Genomic DNA, 24,414 nt, shown 5'->3' with positions numbered 1-24,414 from the left:
GGGAAAGATTAAATCGCGTCAGAAAGCGTGACAAAATACGTGCTCTCGTATGTATGTACGCTCATCGATACGTGGACACGGTTGTCCCATGTAACTGGGACAAGCTACGGCTTTGAAAAATTCCGCCGGATTTATTTTCAATTGATAAATTTTTTAATTAGGCCGGATTGGATTAAATCAAGTAGATTCGAGCGATACGCGATATGGTGTATATTATCATTCTGAAAATAGTGATTTTCAGATACAAATATCCAAATACTTTTATACAGAGAGTCAAAAAGCGCATACAGTATCCGTATACTTATGAGCGGTAGTGTGTAACTGGCGATAAAACTAACCGTCACTTGTCCGTTTGGCGTTTCCGGCTCGTCCCATTGTATGACCATTGTGCTGGAGCTCAATGGGCGGGCGACCACCTTCCGTGGCGCAGTACCAGGTTCTAGAAGGAAGAAATTATTTTGGATTTTCTTCGAATCGCGTTTCCATCGTGGACAAGCCAATCTAGTTAGTCACTGGAGAGTACAAATAAATTCCCGGGAGCACCACCATAAGAACCAAAATTTAAAATAACAGGTATTCCAAGTAGAGAAAAAAAAAACAAATGAAGGACAGAGCATGTATAATCATAATGCACTCTGCGATGTTCGTGGCATTGCGATTAAAATACGATTTACCAATGAATGGAAAAGAATGGAGGAAAGGACCGCGTGTGTCGTGTTGTAGTGTTGATTAGCTACAAGTATGATACATCTTTATCTCGATAAGTGTCGAGTGTGCGGGTGCGAACGAACGATGGACATGTGCGTGTGCTTTGAATAAATAAAAATACAAAGGATCGAATAGAGAAAAAAAAAAACACGAAATAAAACAAGAAAATAAAAACAAAAAATGAAAGAGAAAACGAAAAATAAAAACAGAATAAAACGAGAGAAAATGAAACGAAGGACAAACAAACGAAAAAAAAAAAAAAATTGTAGAAAGAAAGAAAGAAAATATGCAAAAATAAACAGAAAATACAAAGGACAAATATGTTTGCTACAGCACTCTTAGTATATGATTGAACTTACTGGTACCTCCATTTGTCGATTCCGCTATTGAAAAAAAGGATGAATGATTATTCTTCGATGATACTCGATTAAGTGGTATATAATGCACGGTGAAAATACGAATCGGGTTTGCGGCTTCGTTCGTATTTTCACGAGGTGCGAAGAGTGCGCTACTTTATCGAGGAAAGGTGCAATTTCGCGTGCTGTCTCTCCGCGTATTGGTTTTACTCTTTTCCCAGAAAAGAGACGGAGAGACGTAGGGGGAGACAGAGAGGGCTATATGGGGAGAGGCAGAGACGGAAAAATGCAGAGCGAAACGAGACGTCGAAGCGCGACGCGCCGAACACGATCCGACAAAAACACTAACACATGGTGCGACACAGAGAAAGGGGATTGGTGATAGGTGAAAAAAAATGTCTTGTCACTTACATGAATCAAATCGTGCGTCCACGGCGGACAGCATGGAAAAAAAGTACAATTTCCCTCAAAAACCGTGTCAAAACTTGTGCCTTCTTCGTGGTGCAAAAACATTATCTACGTGCAAAAATTTGTAATTCGCTCGCCGGGTTAATAAGCTACTTTTTCCCGCGTTTGTACGCGAAAAAAACTTGCCCATTCCTTCCATGTCTTTACTTATCGTCGATCGACTATGCTCATCTTTTTGCCAGACGAATGATCGAAAAATACGCGTTAGTCGAATTAGTCGAGTGGTGTCGAGTAGAGTCGAGTGGAGTCGAGTCGAGTCGAACGGAGTTGAATTCTTCAGAGTTCCGCATACACGGTATCGGTGATTCGTTTTGAAACGAGCGATAACGCTTGTGTATCTCGACGATGCGACAACGATGACCCTGAAACGTTGGGAACGTAGCCGCGTCGACGAGAGGCGAGGTCGATTTTTGCAAATGCACAAACACCGATGGTAATGAGAAAAGCGTTAGAAGGCGAAAGGAATACTGACTCGTTTCTCCAGTGGTGACTGTCACAGGGGCACTCGCGGGACCACGCCCAATGGCGTTCACGGCTGTCACGGTAAGCTCGTACTCGGTGTAAGGGCTGAGACTCCGAACATGATAGTACATGGTCGTGATGCCCGATATTTCGGCTTCGGCTTGCTGCACGTGCTTCGGCTTATGTTGAATCACGTAGTATTGCACTTCCTCCGGATTTTTGTAGTACCATGTAAGCTTCACGGATGTGGCGGTGATGTCGGACACTTGAACGTTCTCCGGAGCACTCGGCAAGGCTGCAATTCGTTACGCGAATTCGTTGTTTAATTGCTATTCCATCCGTGTTACGCGTCTCGTATATATGCAGGACGTTTCAAGAAACTGAGATCAAACTCGTTTAATTAGGCTTTCTCGTTATAAATAGGTAGATGATACTTTTCCACGTAACCGGGAAACTAGTGATGTTCGATCCGCTGTTTGTCACGATTATTTTCTTTTTTTTTTCTTCATGAATATTACCACGCGCTTCTGAGGCTTAATGTCAACTATAATATTTGAAACAGCCTGTAGCAACCGCTTCTTCGCGCGTTTCGCCTATTTTCACAAAGTACATTGTCCTCGGTCTTTGAACGTAACGCATAAGCCGATTGATTAGTCACGGAAACTGTAGCATCACGGTTCGTTGTGTACCTCGTTGGAACACAGTCGCACACAGTGATCGAGTGATTGATCGTTTTACGTAACGTAGCTCGATAGGTCGCTAGCGCGATCTCCGAGGATTTACGCGCGATTTCGATCCATCTCGGTACGATACGATACAATACGATACGATACGATACGATACGGTACGATAGGGTACGGCGCGACACACCGCGATACAATACACGATACGATACGAAACGACAGTATTTGCTATTATACGATACGAGGACACCATGCCATACGAACCTTGAACTTTCACCATCGTCGTGACTTCGATGATTCCGAGATCGCTGGCAGCCGTGCAGGTGTAGTTGGCAGACTCCTTCACGTTTGTGAGTATCAGCACGTTTCTACCGACTGGCAGATTGTCATCCGGAGTGAGATCCGTGGATGGACCTTTCTTCCATTTGACATACGGCATCGGAGAACCCACGGCGACGCAGGTCAAATTCAATGATCCACCAGATCTTACCTCGCTGACGGCGGGCGGAGGAATGGAAAAAGTTGGCGCGACTCGTCGAACTGCGTGCAAATAGAATTTAGTTATATACGATGCGAGGATTCTTCCGTCTTAACGCGTTAATTGCCGAGTCAAAGTCCCGTAGCCACTCGACGAGACTGAAAACCTTTTCTTCTTAAAATACGTCGAATGCCGATGGAGCAACCGGATCGATGCAACCTCGAACGACGATCCTTTGCTGACAACGAGTTCTTAATACGTACGATTCAAGTGGCAATTAACGCGTGTACTAGCCGAAACCGGCAGCCGAGTATTTGATTACGCGATACTCGAATCTCGAGGGACAGAGGCGCGTAGTACCGCAAGAAATGCCGCATCATAATATTTGCGACGCGATTCCAAGCGCGCGAATCCTTTGTGCCGCCAGCTTAGTTTAATTACGCTTTAATTACGTAGCATTAATTTTAATTGCAAACAGGAAAACGACTGGGTTTAACGGCACCAGAGGCTCGGTGCTACGTTTTTGTAATGAATTTACGTTAAAACGGTAGTAACGATAAGAACTCGTTCCTTGAGATTTCCTCGGCGAACGAGGGCGGCCCGTGGCACGCCTCTACGGGCTTCTCGTGCGTTCCCCACGACTTGGCCGCCGCCGCCGCCGCCGCCGCCGCCACCGTCGCCGGACGTACCTTTTACGTAGAGCATAGCCGACTTGGAGTACTCCGTGCCGACGGAATTATTCGCCACGCACTCGTACTTCCCTTGGTCGTTCACGTCGGATGCGGTGATTTGCAGCGCTCCTGTAAAACACAAAGCGGCGGTTATTTTTTCGAACGTCACCGAGCAACTTCAACTACGTTCGTTAACAATTTTTTAAAGGCGACATCAAAGGGGCTCCACTCGAAACGGAAAAGAATGGAGTGGAGCGAGAACACGGGGCGGCGTCAAAGAGAGCTTCGTTTCCTGCGATCGACGTTTTCATCGCGCGCCGGTCCGCGCTCTTCCACTTCTATCGATTTTAATCCGCTTAGCCGCTCTCCGAAACTTTTCCTCGATACATCGCCAAGTTTTTCGACTAACTGCCGCTTCGCAGCTCGGCTAAAGTTCAAGGATGGTGCGATTCGTGGAAAACGCGCGAAGAACGCGTCCATGAAGAGCGCAGAAAAGAACGCGGACGAGTGCGTAGGTAGCGAGCAAGTTTGATTCGCGATACGCTTTACGCTCACCTTCGTGGCTCTTTAGTTTCGTTTTTCTAACGCTAATTGAGTCGGCAACAACCCTAAGAAGCTCCTATGCAACACGAAGAAGCAGACAGAGAAAGAATTCGTTTCCGAGGTTCGTTACAAAGACCGTCCATTCCACTTTATGTTTGGCCTGGCCGATTCGTGCGCGATTTCCATGATGCATCAAGCCCCTTAGCACGATACCACGATGATGAACTGGCTGTTACGAGGCGTGTGATTATCTCCGTAGACGTCACTCCTTCGGTATAATTCAGCCCCCTCCCCCTTCAATCTCTCCGCTTTCTCCCTTGCCGCACTTCCTACCTTCCTCCCTACTCTCTCGATTTCCTTCTTTCGCCACGCCAACCCCCGTACTCGCAAAGTAAACACGACGGATCAACGGGCTTGTTTTCCATCCTTTCGACGCTCGTGTTTTCTCGTACGATAATCATAATTATCGGTAGTAATTAATGGCTGCTTCTAGAAAGAAGAACCGAGCGGACGGGCGACTTGCGCAAACAAATATCATCGTATAGGTAAGTGTCAAGATCCGCACACTTTTCGCATATTAATACACTCGTTGTAAGATTTGCAGGGACAAGTGTTTGCACGTATCGAGTGGAAAGAAGAGGATATGAGAAACCTGGCTTCTTCGAATCAGCCTATCTTCCAACGAAATAGAATGGTAGCCGAGTGCAGGTTTAAATATTTTCCTAGCAGGCCGACAGCCCTATGGATTTGTAAGGTTTCGTTGCAAACGTGACTTCGGTGACCAGAGAAAGCGAGTACACGAGCGAACGAATGAGAGAGAGAGAGAGAGAGTAAGACAGCGAGAGGAGGGGTCGAGGGTAGAAAACACTCCATCACGAGCCAGAAGCCAGGCAGTTTGATATCGCGTACGATCGGAATACGTAATCGAGCCTCATCTACAATTTCCAGCAAGTTGACCAGGAAGGAACGCGTGGTCATATTGTTATCCCATCCAGTCACGTGCAGGTTGTTAGCGTACTCGCGAAAAACTTAGATCGCTGCCAACGGCCGAATGCCGTGGCTCGTCTTTCGCCTTTGCTGCTTTCCCACGCGTTATCGCCGACAGTTCCGATCATTTTCACTTCGCGAAATTCTTCGATAGCTGAATGCCCTTTCCGTTCATCTTTCCTCCATTCGAAACTTTGAAATTTTGTTGGGAGAAAGTATTCGAACCATCATCGGGTTTACGATCGAGTTTGTCAGTTCGAAGAATCCTGTAAAATATATAAATTTATATTTGTAATTTTATTCGTATTTCTTTTACCGATTCTAGAACAAATTTTAAGCGAATTAAACGAGAAACCGCGTCCAGTATCTATATTTTGACGAGAACCTTTCGAGACATCGAGACCGCTTGTTTTTGAAGAACAGACGAAGCACGCAAAGAATAGATCGTGACTCTCATGATGACACCACCCAACGGTCGGTAGTTTTAAGCGTGATAACAGTTAGAAGGAATAACGTAGATACGACGAGGACGACGACGACGACGGCAACGACGACGACGACGACGACGACGACGACGACGACGACGACGAACAAGCTGGAAAGGCATTGGGCGTTAACGCAGCTACGGACATAACGTTAGCATCTTCTTGGCTCGCGATAAAACTCGATGACGTTCAGGCAGTGTACACGATCTATCTAGGTTTGCGTCGCGATAACGTCGACGCGCACGAAAGGGCTTTCACCGTGTAAAGAAGATGAAATTGAATAAAGATGAAAATCTATCTATACACTCTCGTCTCTTCACGCATATTCGTGTGCCGTTTTACGAGATTTCTACGCGACTCTTTGTGCCAACCCCCGTCGGAAACGTTTCAAGTCAGCCCGTTTTACTCGCGCCTGTCACTTACGTCGTTCTCAAACGACTGTTTGATCGCGAAAAAGTTCATTAGACGTCGGTTACACACACCGTGTGCGTGTACACGTTCATTCGTTTCGCAGCTTGCGGTGAAATTTACATCAAGCTAAATAAAGTATATAATAACGCAACGATAAATTCCATCTTAAATTCTCAACGAATCGACAAGGCGGCTGCCAAACAAAAAATTCTTCCGTCAAAAACGCGGAGACTTTTTTGACGAAACAATGACGCACGTTTCGTCTATCGGTACGAGCAAGGAAGGAACATTTTCTCTGGGTTGGTTCTCGGAAGCCCGGTTTCGCAGGCTGGGAATACGTCTCCACATAAATATGTACAAAAGATATCGCGATGTCGCGTCGCAAAACGTACAACGAGAGCGGAAGAGCAACGCGGCCGGAAACGTCGAAACTATTTGCGTGTGTTTACTCACCAATATTGAAATATCTTTCCTTATATTTAACATGAGCGCGACGAACGAAAAATATACGCAGGATAGTAGGCAGTAACTCGTAGTTTATTCGGCGTCGCCTATTCTATCTGGTCTGCGTTCGATACAAACTTCCATAGCAATGACCGCTCTGGGCGAAGATACGACAGGCTAGAGAACGAATACAGATGGTACTTGATACGGGCGATGACTTGGAAAGACGAACGCGTTCGATTCGACCGGGACAGAAAGCAAACAGAAAATATGTTTACCTCGAAGGTATAGTATGAGCTGCGCTCTGTTTTCTCTTTGCTCTCTCTTGTTTCTGCGCGTCGAAGAAGAGACGAAGGAGAAGGAGGTCTGGCTGCTGTAATTCGCGAACGTTTTAATTGCTTTCATAATTATGCTTAGTCGCGGGGGTAGCACATCGACCGCGTAAAAAAGTCAATTATAATTATCGGAAAATATTCAGAGGCGAGAGAGGTCGGTTGAAGTGGAACGAAACGAATAAAGGGGAAGCGAGGTAATGGCTCGTAGTCGATGCTTTTCCAACGGTGCACGTTCGATTCGGTCAAAATACAAACAGAAAATATGTTTACACTAGAGCCACGGTTGCATTGGCGAGCCGCGCGCCCGTTTGCCCCCGTTTCTCCGATACGGAGAACCTTCTCCACCGATAGAAATATACTCTGCTGTTGCGTATTAATTATCATATTAATCGTCAAGTATCATCGATTTTAGTAACGTTCCATTTCCCTCGCGGCAGCCTCACGAACCTTGTTCCCGAGACTTTTCGGCCTCTTCATTTTTAATGACTGACGAGAGGGAAACTGGAAACGTCGCCGGAAACAAACCGTTTCCTGTTTCTTCCCCTTATTCCTTAGTCTCCTTCCTCCTTCCCCTCTCTTTCTGCAAACGTTTCTCTATTTCGAGTTTCGCCGAAGGTTTGCTAGCGCAACGCATTAACGTTGGAATCTCGCTTTGCAAATATAAGAGAGAATGACGGTAGACGAGAAGATTATGCGGGCATGAAACGTCTTTCGCGAACATTCGAGGAGTTACGTCGTCTGGCAAATGCGTCGCGCCGGAAAGGAAATCGAATTACCCGTTGACGTTTCCGCCTCCTCTTTTTTGTCACTATATTTACCGCGCGTTCAAGGGGGAATTTAATCGAGGCCAAACATACCGACTCAGGGGTTGTCTCTCTTGAAATTAATATTTTTAACCCATTCGCTTTTCGGTCCTCTTACGGAATACGTCGTGCACGTTGTACGAAATGTTTTGGTATTTTTCTAGCAGCGTAACGAAACTCAAATACGTATGTATCGCGACTCTAGAAATTCCCAGCCATTTAGTACAAGTATATGTATACACAGTTACGGTTATGTACAGGTTGCGTTAATATTAGGACACAGTCTCTGCATTTGTTGCTTAGTAAGCGTTGCTCATTCCACGACGATACGGATCATTTGTCGTAGCTTGGAAATACGCGAACAATTGTTCGTTAACGAATAACGTTTAACTCGCACGATCGATCTTGAACGAAAAATGCGCGAAATTCGCGTAAATGCTTTTTATCTTTCGCCGTATGCTTATTTCAGTGCGTTGTGAGTTAGCCGATAACGAAAGAATTAATAGGATCCCGGCGTAATTAAAATTTGCTAAACCAGTGGAACCTATTCTTGTGAAAAATTTTCGCAGTTGGCGATCATCCAGGCGGTGAATTTTCGAAAGCGTCTCTACCTTTGGTCACGGATCCGGAGAGAAGGTAAGTATGTAAGCGGAAATAAGGTAAGTTAGACGATCCCCCTTGGCGTAGCCGACGGCGTCATAAGTCAACTCCCGTGGGGAAAGGCTGGTCTAATGGCTCTGGGGGAGGTTACCGAGCAGGGTCTGTCGTGTTTTCCTGCCGGCAGGAAAGGAGATCGTGGCTCTTTATAACCGCGTAACGCGTCGACAAAAGGCCGAGGAATAGAAGGAGAAGTGACACCGAGTGGACGAACACGCTCGGTGTATTCCATAGCGCCAGGTGCTAAGAAGAGAGCCGTTTCGGCGATGAACCCGTCTTGTGTTTCCATCTTTGCCCTTTTACCTCGGCAAACTTTCGTCCAACGATACTTCACGAACGTCGAGTAGAAACTGTAGTAAAGCATCTTTCTCTTTGCACCCACTTAAAAACTATCGCGTCGTTCGCTGCCGTTTTTACCTCCGCTCGTTAAGAACAATCCGACGAATGTATAAACGACGCGGTTCGTTCTACGTTGGTTGGTCCGCGTGCATGTTGGCTACGACGACCGTTAGGACGATTTTCATGGTTCCGGGTGCGGGGCGCGCGCTTGCCTTTTCGCATTCTTACGTTATCGTTACGGACAATTACGGAAGTTTCGAAACGATCGGGATATTACGCCGGAATTAAGATGGAAATAGGCGAGATGCGGGGTGTAAGAGGCGCAAGGGGCGGAAGAAAGAAGGGAAGCAACAGAGCGAGCGAAGGAAGAACGAGAATCCCAAGGCAGGTGTTAAGAAGCGGCGTGGCGCGACGATAGCAGCTCCGGGCTTGTTTCGAAGTTCGAGCCCTGCTCATCAAGCCTCGCAGCTTTAATGCCGGAAATTTTACGAGTGTTGACGAAGCGTTAACTGCTGCCCTCTCGCGCTTTTGCTTCGCTCCGCTGTTGCCCTCACGGCTTTACGGCCGAGCACTGGAAAATATAATTTAACGATTCTCGATGCGTTAACTCAGCTCGTTCTCGGCTCTCTTCTCTGTACACGATTATTTCGCCCACTTCGCTGTCTTTCGCGGTGGTTTCAGCCGTTCTTGAACCGTGACACGCCAACATTCGATGCCGTATGACAAATCCAGTCGCCAGTCTTTCCATGAACGGTGACAAAGCTCGAATGAGATATTAAATTGGTTTACCTCACATGCCGGAGAATCCGCGTCGGTTTAATTCTCCTCAATTATCGTAAAGTGCTCGCCGTTCACCAAAGCGACCGTTATTTTAATACACCGCCGTCGCGTTGCTACCATGCTGTGTATAACTTTAATTAATTTGTCTCGTTTGCGCGATAAACGGAAATAGAGATTCGCGACCGCATTGTCCGAATGTAACGGGCTTTCTCTGCTTTCTTGTTCTATCCTATCCCATACCAAACCTTCTCCGCTTCGCGTCCTTTCCGCTCTTCGTTTCCTCGTCTTTTGTTTGCTTCGTCGCCAAGAATTTCGGAATTACGTTCCACCTGGGGCCGTTCGCCAAAGCACGCCTTTTTACCGCCACTTCATCGCGCTGTTGTCACAGACTTCGCACGGCAAACTATTCGAAACGGCCGGTACACGGAGTAGCCTTTACGGCGTTTACATCGAAATCCTGAAATCGTAAAATCCCTCGCGCGGCCAACCTTACACGTTTCAAGCACTTCGGTCGAGCGAATCCACAGATTCTGCTGGTACGGGGCCCTGAAAGTTGAATTAGGTTCGCGACAGATATCATATTGTCGGTATCCCGATAATAAAAGGAAGAGATAACAGCTCGATCGCTACGGAACGTCGATCGGTCAAACAATAGCGGTCTAGTTATATCGTATTATATGATTATATTTCTCTATTATTTACATCGTATCCATGTTTTTTCGTATTGGATCGTACTTTCGCTTGAAAAAAAAAAAATTAGATTTGTTTTTTGCTTTGTAAAAAAGTTAAACTAGCAAGATTAAACCGAATATTACAAATTTTTTTCCTCCTCGACAGACACACATTTCAATTTCAGTTTTTTGAAAGTGAAGATTTTCATTCATTTTGCTGAAAATAATGGCACAGGGTATTACCGAAATTGATTGTCCATTAGAAAATTCATACGCGATACGCAGCTTTTCGAAATATAAGACGTCTCTCCCTTATTTATCGCGCTTATCTTACGCATTAACTTTGCTTGGCCTCGTACAAGAAAAGTGCAATAGAACGCGGTATACGATCGTTGGTGTCAGAATTTCTTTTTTCTCGACCATTGCACGGCACTTGGCGAAATTTAACTATATCGCCTGCAACGTCGAACGCTTCGGAGTTTCGAGTGCCACCGTTACTCTATAATAACCGAGGATGCTTTAATATTGTTAACGCGAATTGCGAATGTGGCTACGCTCGTAAATGAATGCAAACAATGGCACGGCAGACATGCAACAATGGCGATGTTAGAAACGTTCTGTTAAAATTTCAACGTTAACCTAATATACACGCTGACAATGGTAGCCGACGAAAATTAAATTTCTAGGAAATTTGAATAACGTGTGGTGCGAGACGCGCTAGGCGGCCGCGCTGCTGCTTTTTCTATGGCCGACTTTTTGAATGTCACGAAACCTTCGACGCGGTTACGTAGCTGCTAACGTACGACCGTTAAACACGTTACCATACATGACGCACGACCAACGCTTTGTCTCCTCTTGCTCCTTCTATCCGTCTTTTCCACGATTCTTCCTCGGCTCTACTACCACACGCGTCCGTCTTCTTCCTCTTCCGTCTATTTTCTTTTCGCGCAACTTGCCACATATACACGGATACGCGCGACAGTAAGTACATTGCCCTTGTCGTGTACTTTTTGTAATACATTAAGCCATATATCTTATGGGATATACGCGGAGACGGTGCCGTATGGCGATGGCTTCTAACGGTATTGACGGGGGTGGAGCTGCCGCGGATGGAAGACACGCGAATGACGTTAAGGGAGCTACTGGGCGAGCGAGCGAGTGACTGATGCGACTAGAGGGGAATGCTTTTCGCTTCGAGCTTGTCGTTTCTTCCTTCCCTTGCCTCTTTGTACCGATGCTCGCCTGTGTAAGCAGGTCTTCTTTCATTAAACGTAAAACGAAGCAGATAAAACTGTGAGAAAGTTCGGATAAAATAGAGATGGAACGACGAAACGATAACTCGGAGAACAACTCTGAGAACTTTGTCTCTCTCCCTCTCTCTCTCTCTCTCTCTCTCTCTCTCTCCTCTCTCTCTGTATCCTCGTACTCCGCGCTAACCTTGCTACGTTCGTTGCATGATTCTCCATTTCTAACGAATATTCTCGCAAGGATACGATACGCGCGACTCTTTCTTCCAATTTACACTTCAGGTACAGTTTCTCTCAAAGTATCGAGAGTTCTTCCGTTTGTTGCAACAAGCATTCATCTTCCATGCTATTTCCTTACCGCGTTGCGTCTTACGCGTTAACACGTGCTTACGCGTATCCAGTTGTTTAACAATTTTGAAAACGACATCATCCTTCGAGACAGAATTTTCCTCTCCCTATTCCAGACTCTCCAGCTGCCACGCGTCTTGTCCGTAATCTATCGGGATCGCTAGAAGATAGTCCGGCAGTCGCATCCGATCGAATTTCCGTTCGAAGAAATTCCGTCGTGGCGGAGTCGCCTCGCGAGGATTCTAAGATGTCCGTGTGCGGGTTGTAAGCACGTGTTTCCACATAGGTGCAGACGGATACCGTGGTGGAGGCGTCGCGACGAGCACGCACGCACGCGATATTCCCGTTTATACGTGCCACGCATACGAGTCACGGATTGCCCGAATCGTAAGATCGACGCACGTGCGACCGACACGGTGCGCTACGATACAGCTCCGCTAACCCGTAGAAATAACGACAAAAGGAGAATAAAAGAGGAGAATTTGGAAGATATTCGAAACGACGAAGACGAATAAATTTCGCGTTAATCGCGAGAAGACGGGTTGGCCGATTCGACGCGATGGAAAATCGTCGAGTGGCCGGGTCGTTGGGAATTTTATGCAAGCGCCTGTACTCTCGGAACGCAGGCAGCGATGTAGGCAGCGACCAGCCAGATATATGCATAACGCGTGCACGTACACGTATCCGGGTGCGCGATACAGCCGAACGATACTAGCGTGTATGCAGCCAGCTTTCCTGCATCTAATGTATACTTTTCACGTCGCGGCAAACTGCGCCGGCCGTCGTAAAGATAGTCGGCCGAGTGCACGCCGGTATTACGTGACGTGCCGTTCGATAATGATACCGCCATTGCGATAAAAACAAAGTGAACGTTTTATATATACGCCGATATATACGTATACACGTGCGTATACGAGTGCGCGAGTCTCACATGGCTACTGGCGATGGAAAAATAATGATAATAGTTTACGTCGTGCGTTAGCTAAACAACTTTCGTATGTACAAGTTGCTCGTCCACTCGTCCGCTCGCGTTCATTTGCCCCCGTTATCGCGAATTATATTCGCGAATAGTCGCTTCTCGTCAACGCTCACGCGCGTAACGTTTCATTTTTTAGTCGCCACTCGATTACGTTTCCGTTTTTTATGGCCAGTGAGAAGGGACGAGAGAACCGCAGGATTTCCGAAACCACTCGTCTCGATCGCCGTTTAAAAGTTTTTACGGGCCACCTATCCACGCTTAAAATTAGTGGATGATCGCGGGAGAGATCGATCGCTTCAACGAGTAATCGTGTTGAGAGCGTAGCGTATAGAGAGCGTAGTAGTATGGGTCGGTTTATGCACCGACATTAGTTATCGACTTGCCAGGCGCGAGTATACGCGGAACGCGTCACGAGTAGGTAACGAGCAGCTGACCGAATCACGGCCGCGTTCTCCTCGATTTTTTCAAGATTTTTTTATCGCACCGAGTAGCTATGTATATGCGTGACTGAAAGATGGAAATCTGTTTAACTGGCTGTGATAGAGAATCGCCAGCCTGTCCACGCATCGACGAGCGCGTTCGTTTCGAGGAATAATAAAATCTTAATGAAAAAAAAATAAAAATATATATATATATGTCTCGCGCGTAACGCTTAACGTTTATGACACAGCGTTTCACCAAAGCCTGTTTGTTTCGTCTGGAAGCGGACCGATCGGACCGAACGATCGGTTCGATCGAGGAAAAAGTGTCGGATCTTTGGCAGTTTGATCGAAAACGTCAACGATATATGTAGATCGGCGCACGAACAGACACGAAGTGTACTTCGCGAGGAGAGCCGTGCACAGCAGGTGTGCACTCTCGGCAAACGAGATGGATGTGCTGGATGTTCCCATATCGCGTGACCACTCGATCAACGCTACCGCGAGTTGACAGTGACTTACGCACTCTGGCACTCGACGAGATATGACACGCGCCATCGAGCTTCACCCTATTGTTACCTGTAGATCGCCGCCCAACATCTTCGATTCATCCGCTATCCAGATTTTTCTTCCACTCGATCTTTCGCTTTGTTCATTAGGTTTAGCTCCCCTTTAGAGTTCGTGCTAGTATCCACACCGGTTTCCTCGATAGCCTGGATCGTCACGAGATTTACTACACGTTTCACGTCCGCTAACGAGAAATTGAAATTCCCTCGAAATATTCACTTACTTTTAAATTAATATACCCGATACTAAAATCGAAAGAAATCTTAAATGTCAGCGTTAAGATACGCGGAGTACTTGGACGAACGTCAGTACCTTACTTTTCGAGAGTATCGGAGAAAGTAGCGAATTCGAGTTAACGCAACGTTCCAGACTGATCAAGACTTGCAGAAGTTTTGAGCTTCGAATTACGCCACCGCGTATATAATTCAGATTCGAGGCGATTCCAAGCATTTCGAATCTCCTTACAAGACACGCTGATAAATGGCTTCCGGTTTTTCTTGAGAACGCGCAAATTCGAACATTCGTAAAGAAGGAATTCACTTACCGGTATCCAAAACCGTGTAGCGTGGATTGGTCGTGTCGATGGGCAGCATGTCCCGTACCCAGGAAATGATCGGAGGCGGTGACCCAACAGCGGTGCAGAGGAGCACCGCGTTATGACCCATTTCGACCACCTTCGTCGTCGGTGCTTGAGATATTAACGGGAAACCGTTCGGCAATTTCTCGGCTGTAACAATCGAACGGTCTCGCGTTATTGTAAATCAGCGATCCCAGCGCTATTTATTTAACACGATCAAGAACAGACGCGGGTGCACGCAGTTTCCTAGCCTCTAGGAGAATCTGTGGCGCCCGGTATGCCGCGGTCAGTCCCGCGGGATCGAAAGTTAGGGAAAGCTATTGGAACTGCGAGGATATCCCATTCCAGTTTCCATTTCTATTTCCCAGTACAGGAAACAGAGGTTTCGTCTTCTCGAAGACGGTGCAGCGATACCGGTAGATGCGACCGGATATACCGGTGTCCGAGTGTTCGAGAATAGAATCAGAATTCAATATACCGGAAAAAGTTCGTAAAACGATTTACAGGGAAGAAGAAGAGGAGGAAGGAGGAAAGGGGAGGGGGAGAAGGAGGAGAAACGGACAGGTCGGTCGATACCTCGAAATTTCTATTCTTGGACGTAGCGCGAAAGCCGATCGATTTATTCGCGTTTCTCGAGACAAGAAGAACGACGACGCGAGATTGGAGGCTGCTCGAAATATGCAGAGATAAAGATGAACGAACGCGGGGCGTCGTTGGCCAACTATGTTCCACCATCTGCGTTTGTATTCCACATTTAAAATGTGAGAAAGAACGTAGACTATGTAACTATAAAATCGTAGTTTAATATCTCGCCGCATTTTAATTCCGCTAATTATTTTCTATGTTTTCATCGTTATAGAAATACATAAATACTTTTTAACTACGGATAATAAATCGTTATAGCATCGAATATTGTTTACGATATGTCGTTCGTTTACCGCAACAATAACTCGAAATGTGCGATGATTTTGTTGATATTTCGGTAGTATCTTGTGGTACATTACGACATGGGAAAATAAAAATTTGTTACCGGTACAACTAAAAGAGTGGAGATCTGTTGTTTCACCTATTGGATATTGTAAACCAGTACTAGGTACTAATACATTGAATGTTTCACGTGATGTTCTATGAATTATTCCTGCATATCGCGTTCTTTCATCTTCGATAATTTATAACGATCTCTCTCTCTCTCTCTCTCTCTCTCTCTCGATAATAACGATAACAGCAATGATAAATACTTAAACGATCGTAAAGAATAAAATTTTGAAAAGCATGGCTGGTCGTTGTTTCTTCTCACATCATAACAGCGGTAACGCGGCGGATCCCGCGTTGTTCGACACGTTGAATAAATTGGAAACATTCGTAGAAGTTAATTCGCTGTAAAGTCAATATTTGGCGGCGAAGTTGCAAGTTTTTTCGTTTCTTCCGCCGACGAGCCAGAAAATCAGGAGCAACGAAGCCGAAGGCTGACGTGTCGTTAGCCGGAGATGAGATTAATTCGACTTGTTTTGCGGTGAACGCGATAGAAGCCACATTTGCCTCGTTCTTCACGTAATTACGACGATACTGCGTTCATCCTTGGAGCGAACTCGTAGTTAAAGGTAAGTTGGAGGATGTTGCACTCGAAGTTTCGAACTACTTCGCGTAGGCCTGGTTCCATCTCAATGGGGCTTACGCGTCTCGAACCTCCTCGACAAATTTTTCTTCCCCTTTTTACCCTCTTCCCTTCTCGTTTCCTATATCCCATTTTTTAAATTAGACATCCGTCGATAATTGGGTCGCGTGGGATTAATTAAAAATCCGTTCTACTTTCGAACGAGGCTCCAATAACATCGTCATTAAGTCCAACAATCTTCGACGTTTCACTGGTAATTATACAGACCGTGTTACTCGCAAAGTACTCTCGTCGTTCTTACCGCGTTTCCGTGGATTTCGTTTCGACGACCGACGATGCAGAGACGAGACGTTGCCGCGTGTCGATTTGGCAAGAAGATCTCTTCGACGATTACGAGCTGACGCGTCTTGTCCCCGTAATTTTTCTTCCTCTCTCGTCACACTCGTTTCGTAGTATCGTGAAAACACGAGATTTTTCTCGTCCGTTATTAACAACGTACGTAACGTTCCGTGCATTTCTACAATTTTACATCTCCCATAAATGCATGTACACCCGCGGGCTATTAATATGCAAACGTTTCGCGAAAGAAAATACTCGGATCGGATAACATCGTATTATAGATTTCATACCTGGAGATAAACTGCACGTTATTGCAATTGAAAATATCTTACTATATTTTACTGTAAAAGTGACGCAGCTGTTATTTTAATTTCGAACGCGTATGTCATCTTTGCACGAAAGAGATCCTACTCAAAGAAGCGGATGTTTTCAGATTCGAGGATTATTAGTACAATTGCCGCGAACTGGGTGAAAGTTAGGAAAGAGCGGCGCGATCAAACTGTAATTACCATGACCGGGGCCCCGGGACGGTACTTTGTAAATCGTTCTTTTATAATCTCGTCAATTAAAAGAGCAATCGGAGCTCGAGCCAGCAGTCGGTCGTCGGTACGACTTTCGCCAACTTTGATCTAGTCGCCTGCTCTTATCGTAAATACGTAATAAGTCGGTAGAACCTGTTGGATCGCGTACGACCGTTCGCGTGTCGGTGAAACGAAGACCACGAGATTCTTCAGCATACACGCCTTTGTAACGTCTTTGTACTTTCTCGAGATTCTTGTCGACGTTGTTCACGAACAAGAAAGAGACGAAGAAAAACGAGAGATGCTTTGAATTCAACGCCAGTACCGACGCATATACAGATCGAAGAAAGGACCAGTCGGAATCGCGTTGGAGCTCTGTCGCGCGGAAAAGGAAGCTGACTCATATTCAAATTCTTAAAACCATCCTTAAAAGTGCGATGAACGCAACGTGGAGAAAGTCGATACAGGGAGTGGCAGCGTTCGCGACAAATCTCTGCGTAATTTTAAAGAAACGCGGCGCGAAAAGACGATTTCGCCCTACGGTTTCCGCCCCTGACACCTCGTTACGTTCGCACGAATCTCTTGCAGACTCGGTCGAACGAATGGCCGGTGTCCGCTTTGGTTCTTCCGCGAAATGTATTCCGCGAACGTGGTTGAAAGATTACGAAGGTGGCCGGTGCGACGGGATGCGACAACGCGCCGAGAGCCGAGAAAAGCTAGCAGGAATTTCGCTTGGTTCGCTCGGTAGCTCGGCTCCGTTAACGAGCGCGATTAAGGCGCGAGAATCGTTGGCACTTGGGTCGGGAAAGGTCGCTGCTCGGTTGGTGCACTCGAACCTTAGACGCGAGCAAGCCGGAAAAGTCGGTTGAATTCTGTCAGATTCAGCCGACTGTCGTGTCATCCAGCGGCGAAGAGCGCCGCTCCTCGTTCTTCGGGTACTTTCAGCGGATCTTCGTCCATTGTTTTCTTCGCCGGCGTGGTTTCTTTTGTCCTCGTTATCGTTCGAGTTATCCGGCAGGGCGGCGCCAATTATATCGGCGACCGTGAGCGGTGTTCACGGCCGACAATAGAAATCGCCCACAGACCTTCCCGCCCCTCGAATCGTCCGTATGCCGCGATGATTCGACCTCTCATTCTCTTCCGTTACCCTTTCCTTCGCGTTCCAGTCCGTGACAAACAATTTCTCTCTCTTCGCCACCGCTTTCACCGATTACCATCGACAATACGACCGCCACCGTGGACCGCGCGACAACGAGAACCTTCCTGCTAACGCCATTGCCTCTGTCGATTCGTGGATCGCCCCTTCTTGCCGAGTCCTCCGTAACCAGCTGTTTCCGATCCCGTGGCAAAAAAATACAACCGCGTCGCTCGACGAAAGAGTCTCGTTGCTTCCTTTCCTTCTCTCCCTTCTCGCGTCCGTTTCTTCCTTATCTCGCACAGAGTCATCATAGTCTCATCTCGTTACAGTGCTAACGACGATGTTGAAATACGGTTTTACGCGCCACCGTACCATTCTCTAGATGCTCGTAATCGGTAATGTCAGTGAGAATCGAGTGAAAAGCAAGAAGGGAAGAGAAAAGAATTTCCTCGTCGATAATTTCTATCGCTAACCGAAAATCAATTTCATCGTCGACGATATTGGATTGGCGACTAAGTGATCGCGGAATTTGTCATTAGGTGGTATTGACGAAATCAGCGATCGCTCAGTTACCGACTCAATAGTTTTTTGATAAGCAGAAAAAAAATGTCGTCGATGATGGTTACTGATAATAAAAAAAAAAAAAATTCTGCGATGTACAACGGTTATCGATAACCAAAAACAAAGGGTCCCGTCATCGATAACGATTATTGGTACTTAAAAAAAAAAAAAAAGAATTCCAGTATCCATACCGGTTACAAGTAATCAAAAACAATTTCGATCGTTTATAATCGTTATTCGTAACGAGAATACTGAAACTGACGTTGCGGTAACGTTAAAACTTAGTATCTTTTAGCTACTTTATTTGTCGACAAATTTCCGTTATATTTAACGATCTCTACCGCGTGTCTTCCGCTTAAACGAAAATACCTTTTTCAAAATTTCTGACTCGCGATCCTTCTTTTCGAAGATGATCGTTCTGTCTCTTTTTAAAACCATCTGTTGCTAACAACAACGTGAACGATCGCCGACGATATGACCGCCGCCATCGTTCCACGTTATCCTCGTAACGAGAACCTTCTCGCTAACGCCGTTGTCTCCGTCGATTCTCGGATTGCCCGTTTTTGCCGAGTTCTTCATCCTCTTGCCGTCTCAACGCAAAAATAATACAGCCGCGTCGTCGCTCGGTTTACCGAGTTTTCGATCAAAACCCGAGAAGAAAAACTCTCACTGCTTCTTTCCTCCTCCCCCTTCCTCCTCTTCTCCTAGATTCTTCTTTGCCTCGCTGCATCTACAGCGAAGAAATTGCAGAGTATGGAAATTCTCGCATCGAAGCGAAAAGAAGAGGAACAAGTTTCCACGACGTCCGAGGGATCGTCGGAAGACCGATCTGCCGGCTCCATCCGTTTACGCGAAGTCGCTTTAGATAACGACAAAGCGATGGATTTCCTAGGATATGGAGGAAGAATAAAGCACCGGGCGAAAGAAGCCAGTGGAAAAGAGACGAGCGCGGGGAAATGGGAGAATCAATTTAGAGCGCACTTTGTTTTATCGTTCTCATCGATTATATCGACACGAATCGTTATCTTATTGGTGTTATAACAGATTAATCAGCAACAGGTGAGCGTTGATTTAGCCGTTTTCAGCAAGCGTAACATATTTGTTGGAAATTTGTTGCAGACTCTAAGAGAAGGAAACGCGATTTCGCCATTGGAAGAACGACCAGCTCTTGCGGATCGTTCCGGCCTTCTAAATCGCCAACTAAATTCTAACAATACACCGAACCGATATAAGCGATAAATTTCGTCGATTAGACGGCCGTTCTGAAAGCTCGGTCGTGTCCGGTCGTGAACGAATCACGTTTCGCGATGAGAGACGAACCTTCGGTTCCCTGTGCAAATCCCTTCCGACGTGGTACGGAAATAATAACGAGCGGCCGCGCGTGCTACAGGCTCCCCGGGGAATTTAAAAATCGGTCGAAGAGCAGCGCGCATAAATAACGCTTAGGATCGAGCGAAAAAATAATACCCACTCGGTGGTCCAGTTCGCCGCATCTACATTTTGATGGGGGAACGTGACTGGCAGGACCGAGACTGGAGAGGAAAAATTCGAGACGATGCGATGGTACGGCGAGAATGAATGTAGCGGCCAGGCCGATCAGAAAATTTGCCCGCGTCGAAATCGATTAAGAGTCGGGTTTCCTATATTCGAAAGTTGGCTCGTTCGAAGCGCAGATATTTCACGAGTAAAATATTCAGGATAACTTTGCCGGGAAGCAAGATAGGTTTATGCGGTATCTTGGGAGCTTATCCCCGAGCAGCTTATCGAGGCGAAAGTCGACAACCTGGCGTGTACCGTTCGTTGGTTTCGCGACGTTCTCCAGCGTGTTTCCGCGCGATGAAAATCTTTCCGCCAGCTTTTCGGGCGAACACGCCATTCGGTGACAACCACGCACTTCCCTAAATCGCAATCTTCTCTGTCAGAAGCTGGAAAGAAGGAGAGAAAGAGAGAGAGACAGAGAGAGAGAGACAGAGAGAGAGAGAAAGCAAAGGCTGTGTTAGCGTTCGCTACCGACCGAAAAAGAAGCAGGGGAAGGTCCGAGTCATTCTGCCAATTTCCTTTCCGTAGAACTCCTTTTCTTTTCGTTCCTTTTCCTTCTTCTTCTCTTTGCTTTCTCTCCTACCCGCCGACGCGACGACCCGCCGGATTTCAACTTTCGTTCCCTATGGAGACGCGAACGGCCGCCCCGGACCACTCGACTGTTCCGAAACACTTGAAAACTTTCAATCGGAAACAACGCTGGGATTCTATATTGGCAAGAGCGAGCACCAGCGACGACGAGGACAACCACGTTCGTCGAGAGAACGTCTGGAAAATGTACGAACTACGCGTCCAATTGTACAATTTTCAGCTTGCAAGGATGAAACGCGTACGAACCTCTCGGCAATTATCGCTACGAATCGCGAACGATATGGAACGAAAGGAACAAAGAATGTAAATCGACGAGTTAGAAAGTCGTGGGCTACGTATTACGTATAGACTTGCGTTTTGTAATTTTTCTCATTTTGCAATGCTCGCGTAATTCGTTAATTCGTAAGATGTTCGGAAACAACATTTTCCGCCCGATCTTAATTCACCGGTCAGGAGCTATAAGTCTAACGAATATGCTCGAAAGAACAGTTCGCAGACTGTAAAACGGACGTTTCTTTGTACGAGGGCAAACGGAATGGATGGCACGCGGTGGTAATGGTAATTACGCTGGACGAAACAGTGGCGCATCGCGGTACGCGAGCCTTGCTTTTTTGCCCAATGGTTCTTCTTTACCAGAGACGGCTACGTACTCTGGCGGAAGGAATTAAACTGGCATTTTTCAGAGGGGAACGTTCCCCCGGTTACGAGATTTCCGTCGCGGTCGTTCCGGCCTGGATCCGGCTTTAAAAGCTTTTGCACGACGATCGTGTCATCGGTCGATGGAAAATTTGCGATCGGCTGACGAGGCGGAAACAGGAATTAATACGTTGCTGTCGGGGCAGCGCGAAACGGAAGCTCAATAAGGAACGGGCCAATAAACTACACTGGTCAAAATCCGCCGTAAAAGTCCCGTGCAAGCGAGCTTTCATAATTCAATCGCACGCGGTGACGCAGCTGCACGGCCACGCTTCCGTCCTCGATGTACAAGGTGTCTCGTACAACGTAGCCTGCTGTCAATTCGAGAAGCGATTCTACGTGGGAAATTAAGCGAGAAACGTAGAATAACATTTTCCCGCGGAACCGTTCGTTTCCGATGAAATTAAACTTGTAGCCTTATCCAAACGCGCTTAAGCTGTATTTTCTTGAAAGCGAGATCCGAAACGGAAAAATTGCATTTCATAATTTTTCGCGTACTTTCGCACGTGGAACGATCCGCTGCCGAGTGTCTCTATAGTCGTGTTAATCGGTAATCGGCCGAGTCGAGAAATTGGAAAACTTGATTCTTCGACTGGAAAATGTTATTCCACGCAGCGCATTTATCTCTGCACGTGGAATCGCTCTCTGGCCGATGTTAGTATTACGCCAGGTTATACGGGTCACCCTGTATATGCATATGTAAATGTAGGCGCGTGTGTGTGTACGTACGTTTGGTAGAAGACGAATAGCACGTGTACGTGTACAGAGGACCGCCTTACGTCATTTCGAGAGAAATCGATCTATGGGAAATTGGCTGCGTTTGCGGAAAGAGAGGTACCTCGACCCAGCGACGAACACGTAAATCGCTGGAAAACGGAAGTGGACGAGAATACGTTTGGTGAAATTGGAAAATTAAATTCGATAGGAGGACAAGTAGAAAGCTCGAGACGATGTACTACTACCGGTCGATGATGCTATGCGCGTAAGAAGTGTTTCCCTTTGGCGGACTTTGTGAACTTGGCCGGGCTAACTCCCGCGGGATAAGTTTTTCTTCAAATTCCTAGCGTTCAAAGGGGAAAAATGAGAGAAACAGAATCGGGAAATCGAGAAATTAAAGTTATATTACAGAAGATCGGAAGAAAAATTGCTTCGTTTCGCGCGCCGCACAAATTTCTTCTTCTTCTTCTTCTTCTTCTTCTTCTTCTTCTTCCACTTTGCTCGAGTTTACGTACGACGGAACCTATATCAAGCAGCGAGTTCAATTTTTGTTGTAGCCGTAGAAAATGATTAAACTCGCGACTTCGATCCCTCGTTAAAGCTTTCTAGAATGTTCTAACTTCATCGGAGTTTTAATTAACGAGTACAGACCGATGGAATTTTTTCCGCGAATCTCGCACGAGTGGCCAGAAAACGGGTATAACGGGGAACGGGTATAAAGAGAAAGCGAGAAAGTGAAAATTCGAACGCAGACTACGCGCGTTCAGTCAGGCGGCGTGGCATGGCGTCGCGTCGTATCGCGTGCCAGCTCCATTTGGAAACGTCGCGAGAAAGAGTCGCGCGATCGGATCTGATCGACAGCGCGTCTTCGCAAGCCGCGAAACGAGGTTAATGCGAGACGCTAGGAGTTAGAATAACGTCACCATGCCAGCAGCAGCAGCAGCAGCAGCAGCAGCAGGTGGTGCGATACCGTATGGGGAAGGTCTCGTAATATTCAAGCTATCCCCTCAAGAACGATTCGTGCCACCTCGTCTTAACGAGGCCTTGCATCAAGTGGCTTGGTTTCGAGTAGCGGCTCTAGGGGATTAGGCTCTAAAGACCAAACTCGTCTCGCGTTCGAGACGAGACGGAAGGCGGAGAGCAGCGACGTTGGGAGAAAGCCAGCCTAAATCGTCTTTTGATCTTGTAATTAATTCTGCTCGCATTACGCTGGTCCGGAAGAAACGAAACCGTGGCTCTGGTATTCGCCGGGGCAGGTGGGTCATTAACCAAAGAGAAAAAAGGATGAGAGAGAAGCGGTAGGTGGTAGAGGGTGATGGGTACCGTTGTGGCAGACGAAGAAACCAGAAGTGGAACGTCTGAACGGTAACAAGGAGAAAAGAAAGGGCCACGAGCCTACCGAAGCATTTCGTTTCGTTCCACCGACCGTCGATAGCGCTCTTACCTCGTTCTTATCAATTAATCGAAAGCGGTACACCTTTATGCATGTTTGATGGAACGATTTATGGCAGAGCTTGAATTTATTCAGCCGATTACAATATCGTGAATATAAAGTGCGCGCGGGGAAATTTATCGGCGGAGAATTGCTATTGAAGCGGAAAAGGAGAGGGAGAGAGAGAGAGAGAGAGAAAGGGCGAGAGTATGCAGGAGGAAGAAGAGGAAGGGAAGGGGCGGATAAAAGAGAACGAACGCTGACTGATCGGAAACTCAAAGTTTACCAATGTTTTTCCATTTCAATCGTGGCCGCTTTTCAGGGACGCGGGTATTTCCGTACGAAGCATTTCCATCGATCAATTATTTCGCCGAGGCTTCGAGGAGGTCCCTACACATCACACACACACACACCCTCTCAGAGAGTTGCAGTAGTTTCATCGGAGTAGGACGAGGGTGTATTATGCCAAAGAGCAATCGGTTTAAATGAAACGGCTATGGTTCGCGTTACGTTGCATTCCTAGCCATCGGCATACTTTCGCGAAACAAAAATAAAAGCTGCGACGAACGGAATAAGGCGACGTCGGTTGCCTTTCTATTCCTCGAAGCGAGTGAACGACGCGAACGACGCGAACGACACACGAGTTTACCGGCGGCTTCCTTTCAGAGATGGATCCCCAGACGAGTTTCAAAGGAATCGAAATACGTCAGAGGAAAACCGGAGGGAGGGTCACCGATAAATGCCTCGTGCGTTTAATCCGCAACAGCGTGGGTGGAAGAAGGAAACGACGAGGGGAATCTGGAGATTTTTCCCCGCTTGCCTATCCCGCTTCTACGGTTTCCCACGT

At 46.7% G+C, this 24,414-nt stretch overlaps 1 protein-coding gene across 18 annotated transcripts in view; it reads right to left on the bottom strand.

Moving 5' to 3' along the window:
• LOC117205436 (tyrosine-protein phosphatase Lar) overlaps nucleotides 1-24,414 on the bottom strand; it is a 278,404-nt gene that overhangs the window by 20,561 nt on the left and 233,429 nt on the right. For 13 of the 18 annotated variants that reach the window (XM_033443835.1, XM_033443923.1, XM_033443844.1 and 10 more), the window contains 6 exons: nucleotides 14,386-14,568; nucleotides 3,845-3,955; nucleotides 2,942-3,217; nucleotides 2,005-2,289; nucleotides 1,068-1,091; nucleotides 339-439 (listed from right to left, as the gene is read on the bottom strand). In XM_033443835.1, coding sequence (XP_033299726.1) covers nucleotides 339-439; nucleotides 1,068-1,091; nucleotides 2,005-2,289; nucleotides 2,942-3,217; nucleotides 3,845-3,955; nucleotides 14,386-14,568 — 980 coding nt within the window. Of the gene's footprint in view, nucleotides 1-338; nucleotides 440-1,067; nucleotides 1,092-2,004; nucleotides 2,290-2,941; nucleotides 3,218-3,844; nucleotides 3,956-11,102; nucleotides 11,125-14,385; nucleotides 14,569-24,414 lie in introns of those variants that run through there. The other 5 variants (XM_033443872.1, XM_033443882.1, XM_033443956.1 and 2 more) reach the window with 3 other exon arrangements.

The sequence above is a fragment of the Bombus bifarius genome, unplaced genomic scaffold (assembly GCF_011952205.1).
Source record: "Bombus bifarius isolate JDL3187 unplaced genomic scaffold, Bbif_JDL3187 scf7180000007966, whole genome shotgun sequence".
NCBI lineage: Eukaryota > Metazoa > Arthropoda > Insecta > Hymenoptera > Apidae > Bombus > Bombus bifarius.
This window is presented reverse-complemented; position numbering and strand designations above follow the sequence as displayed.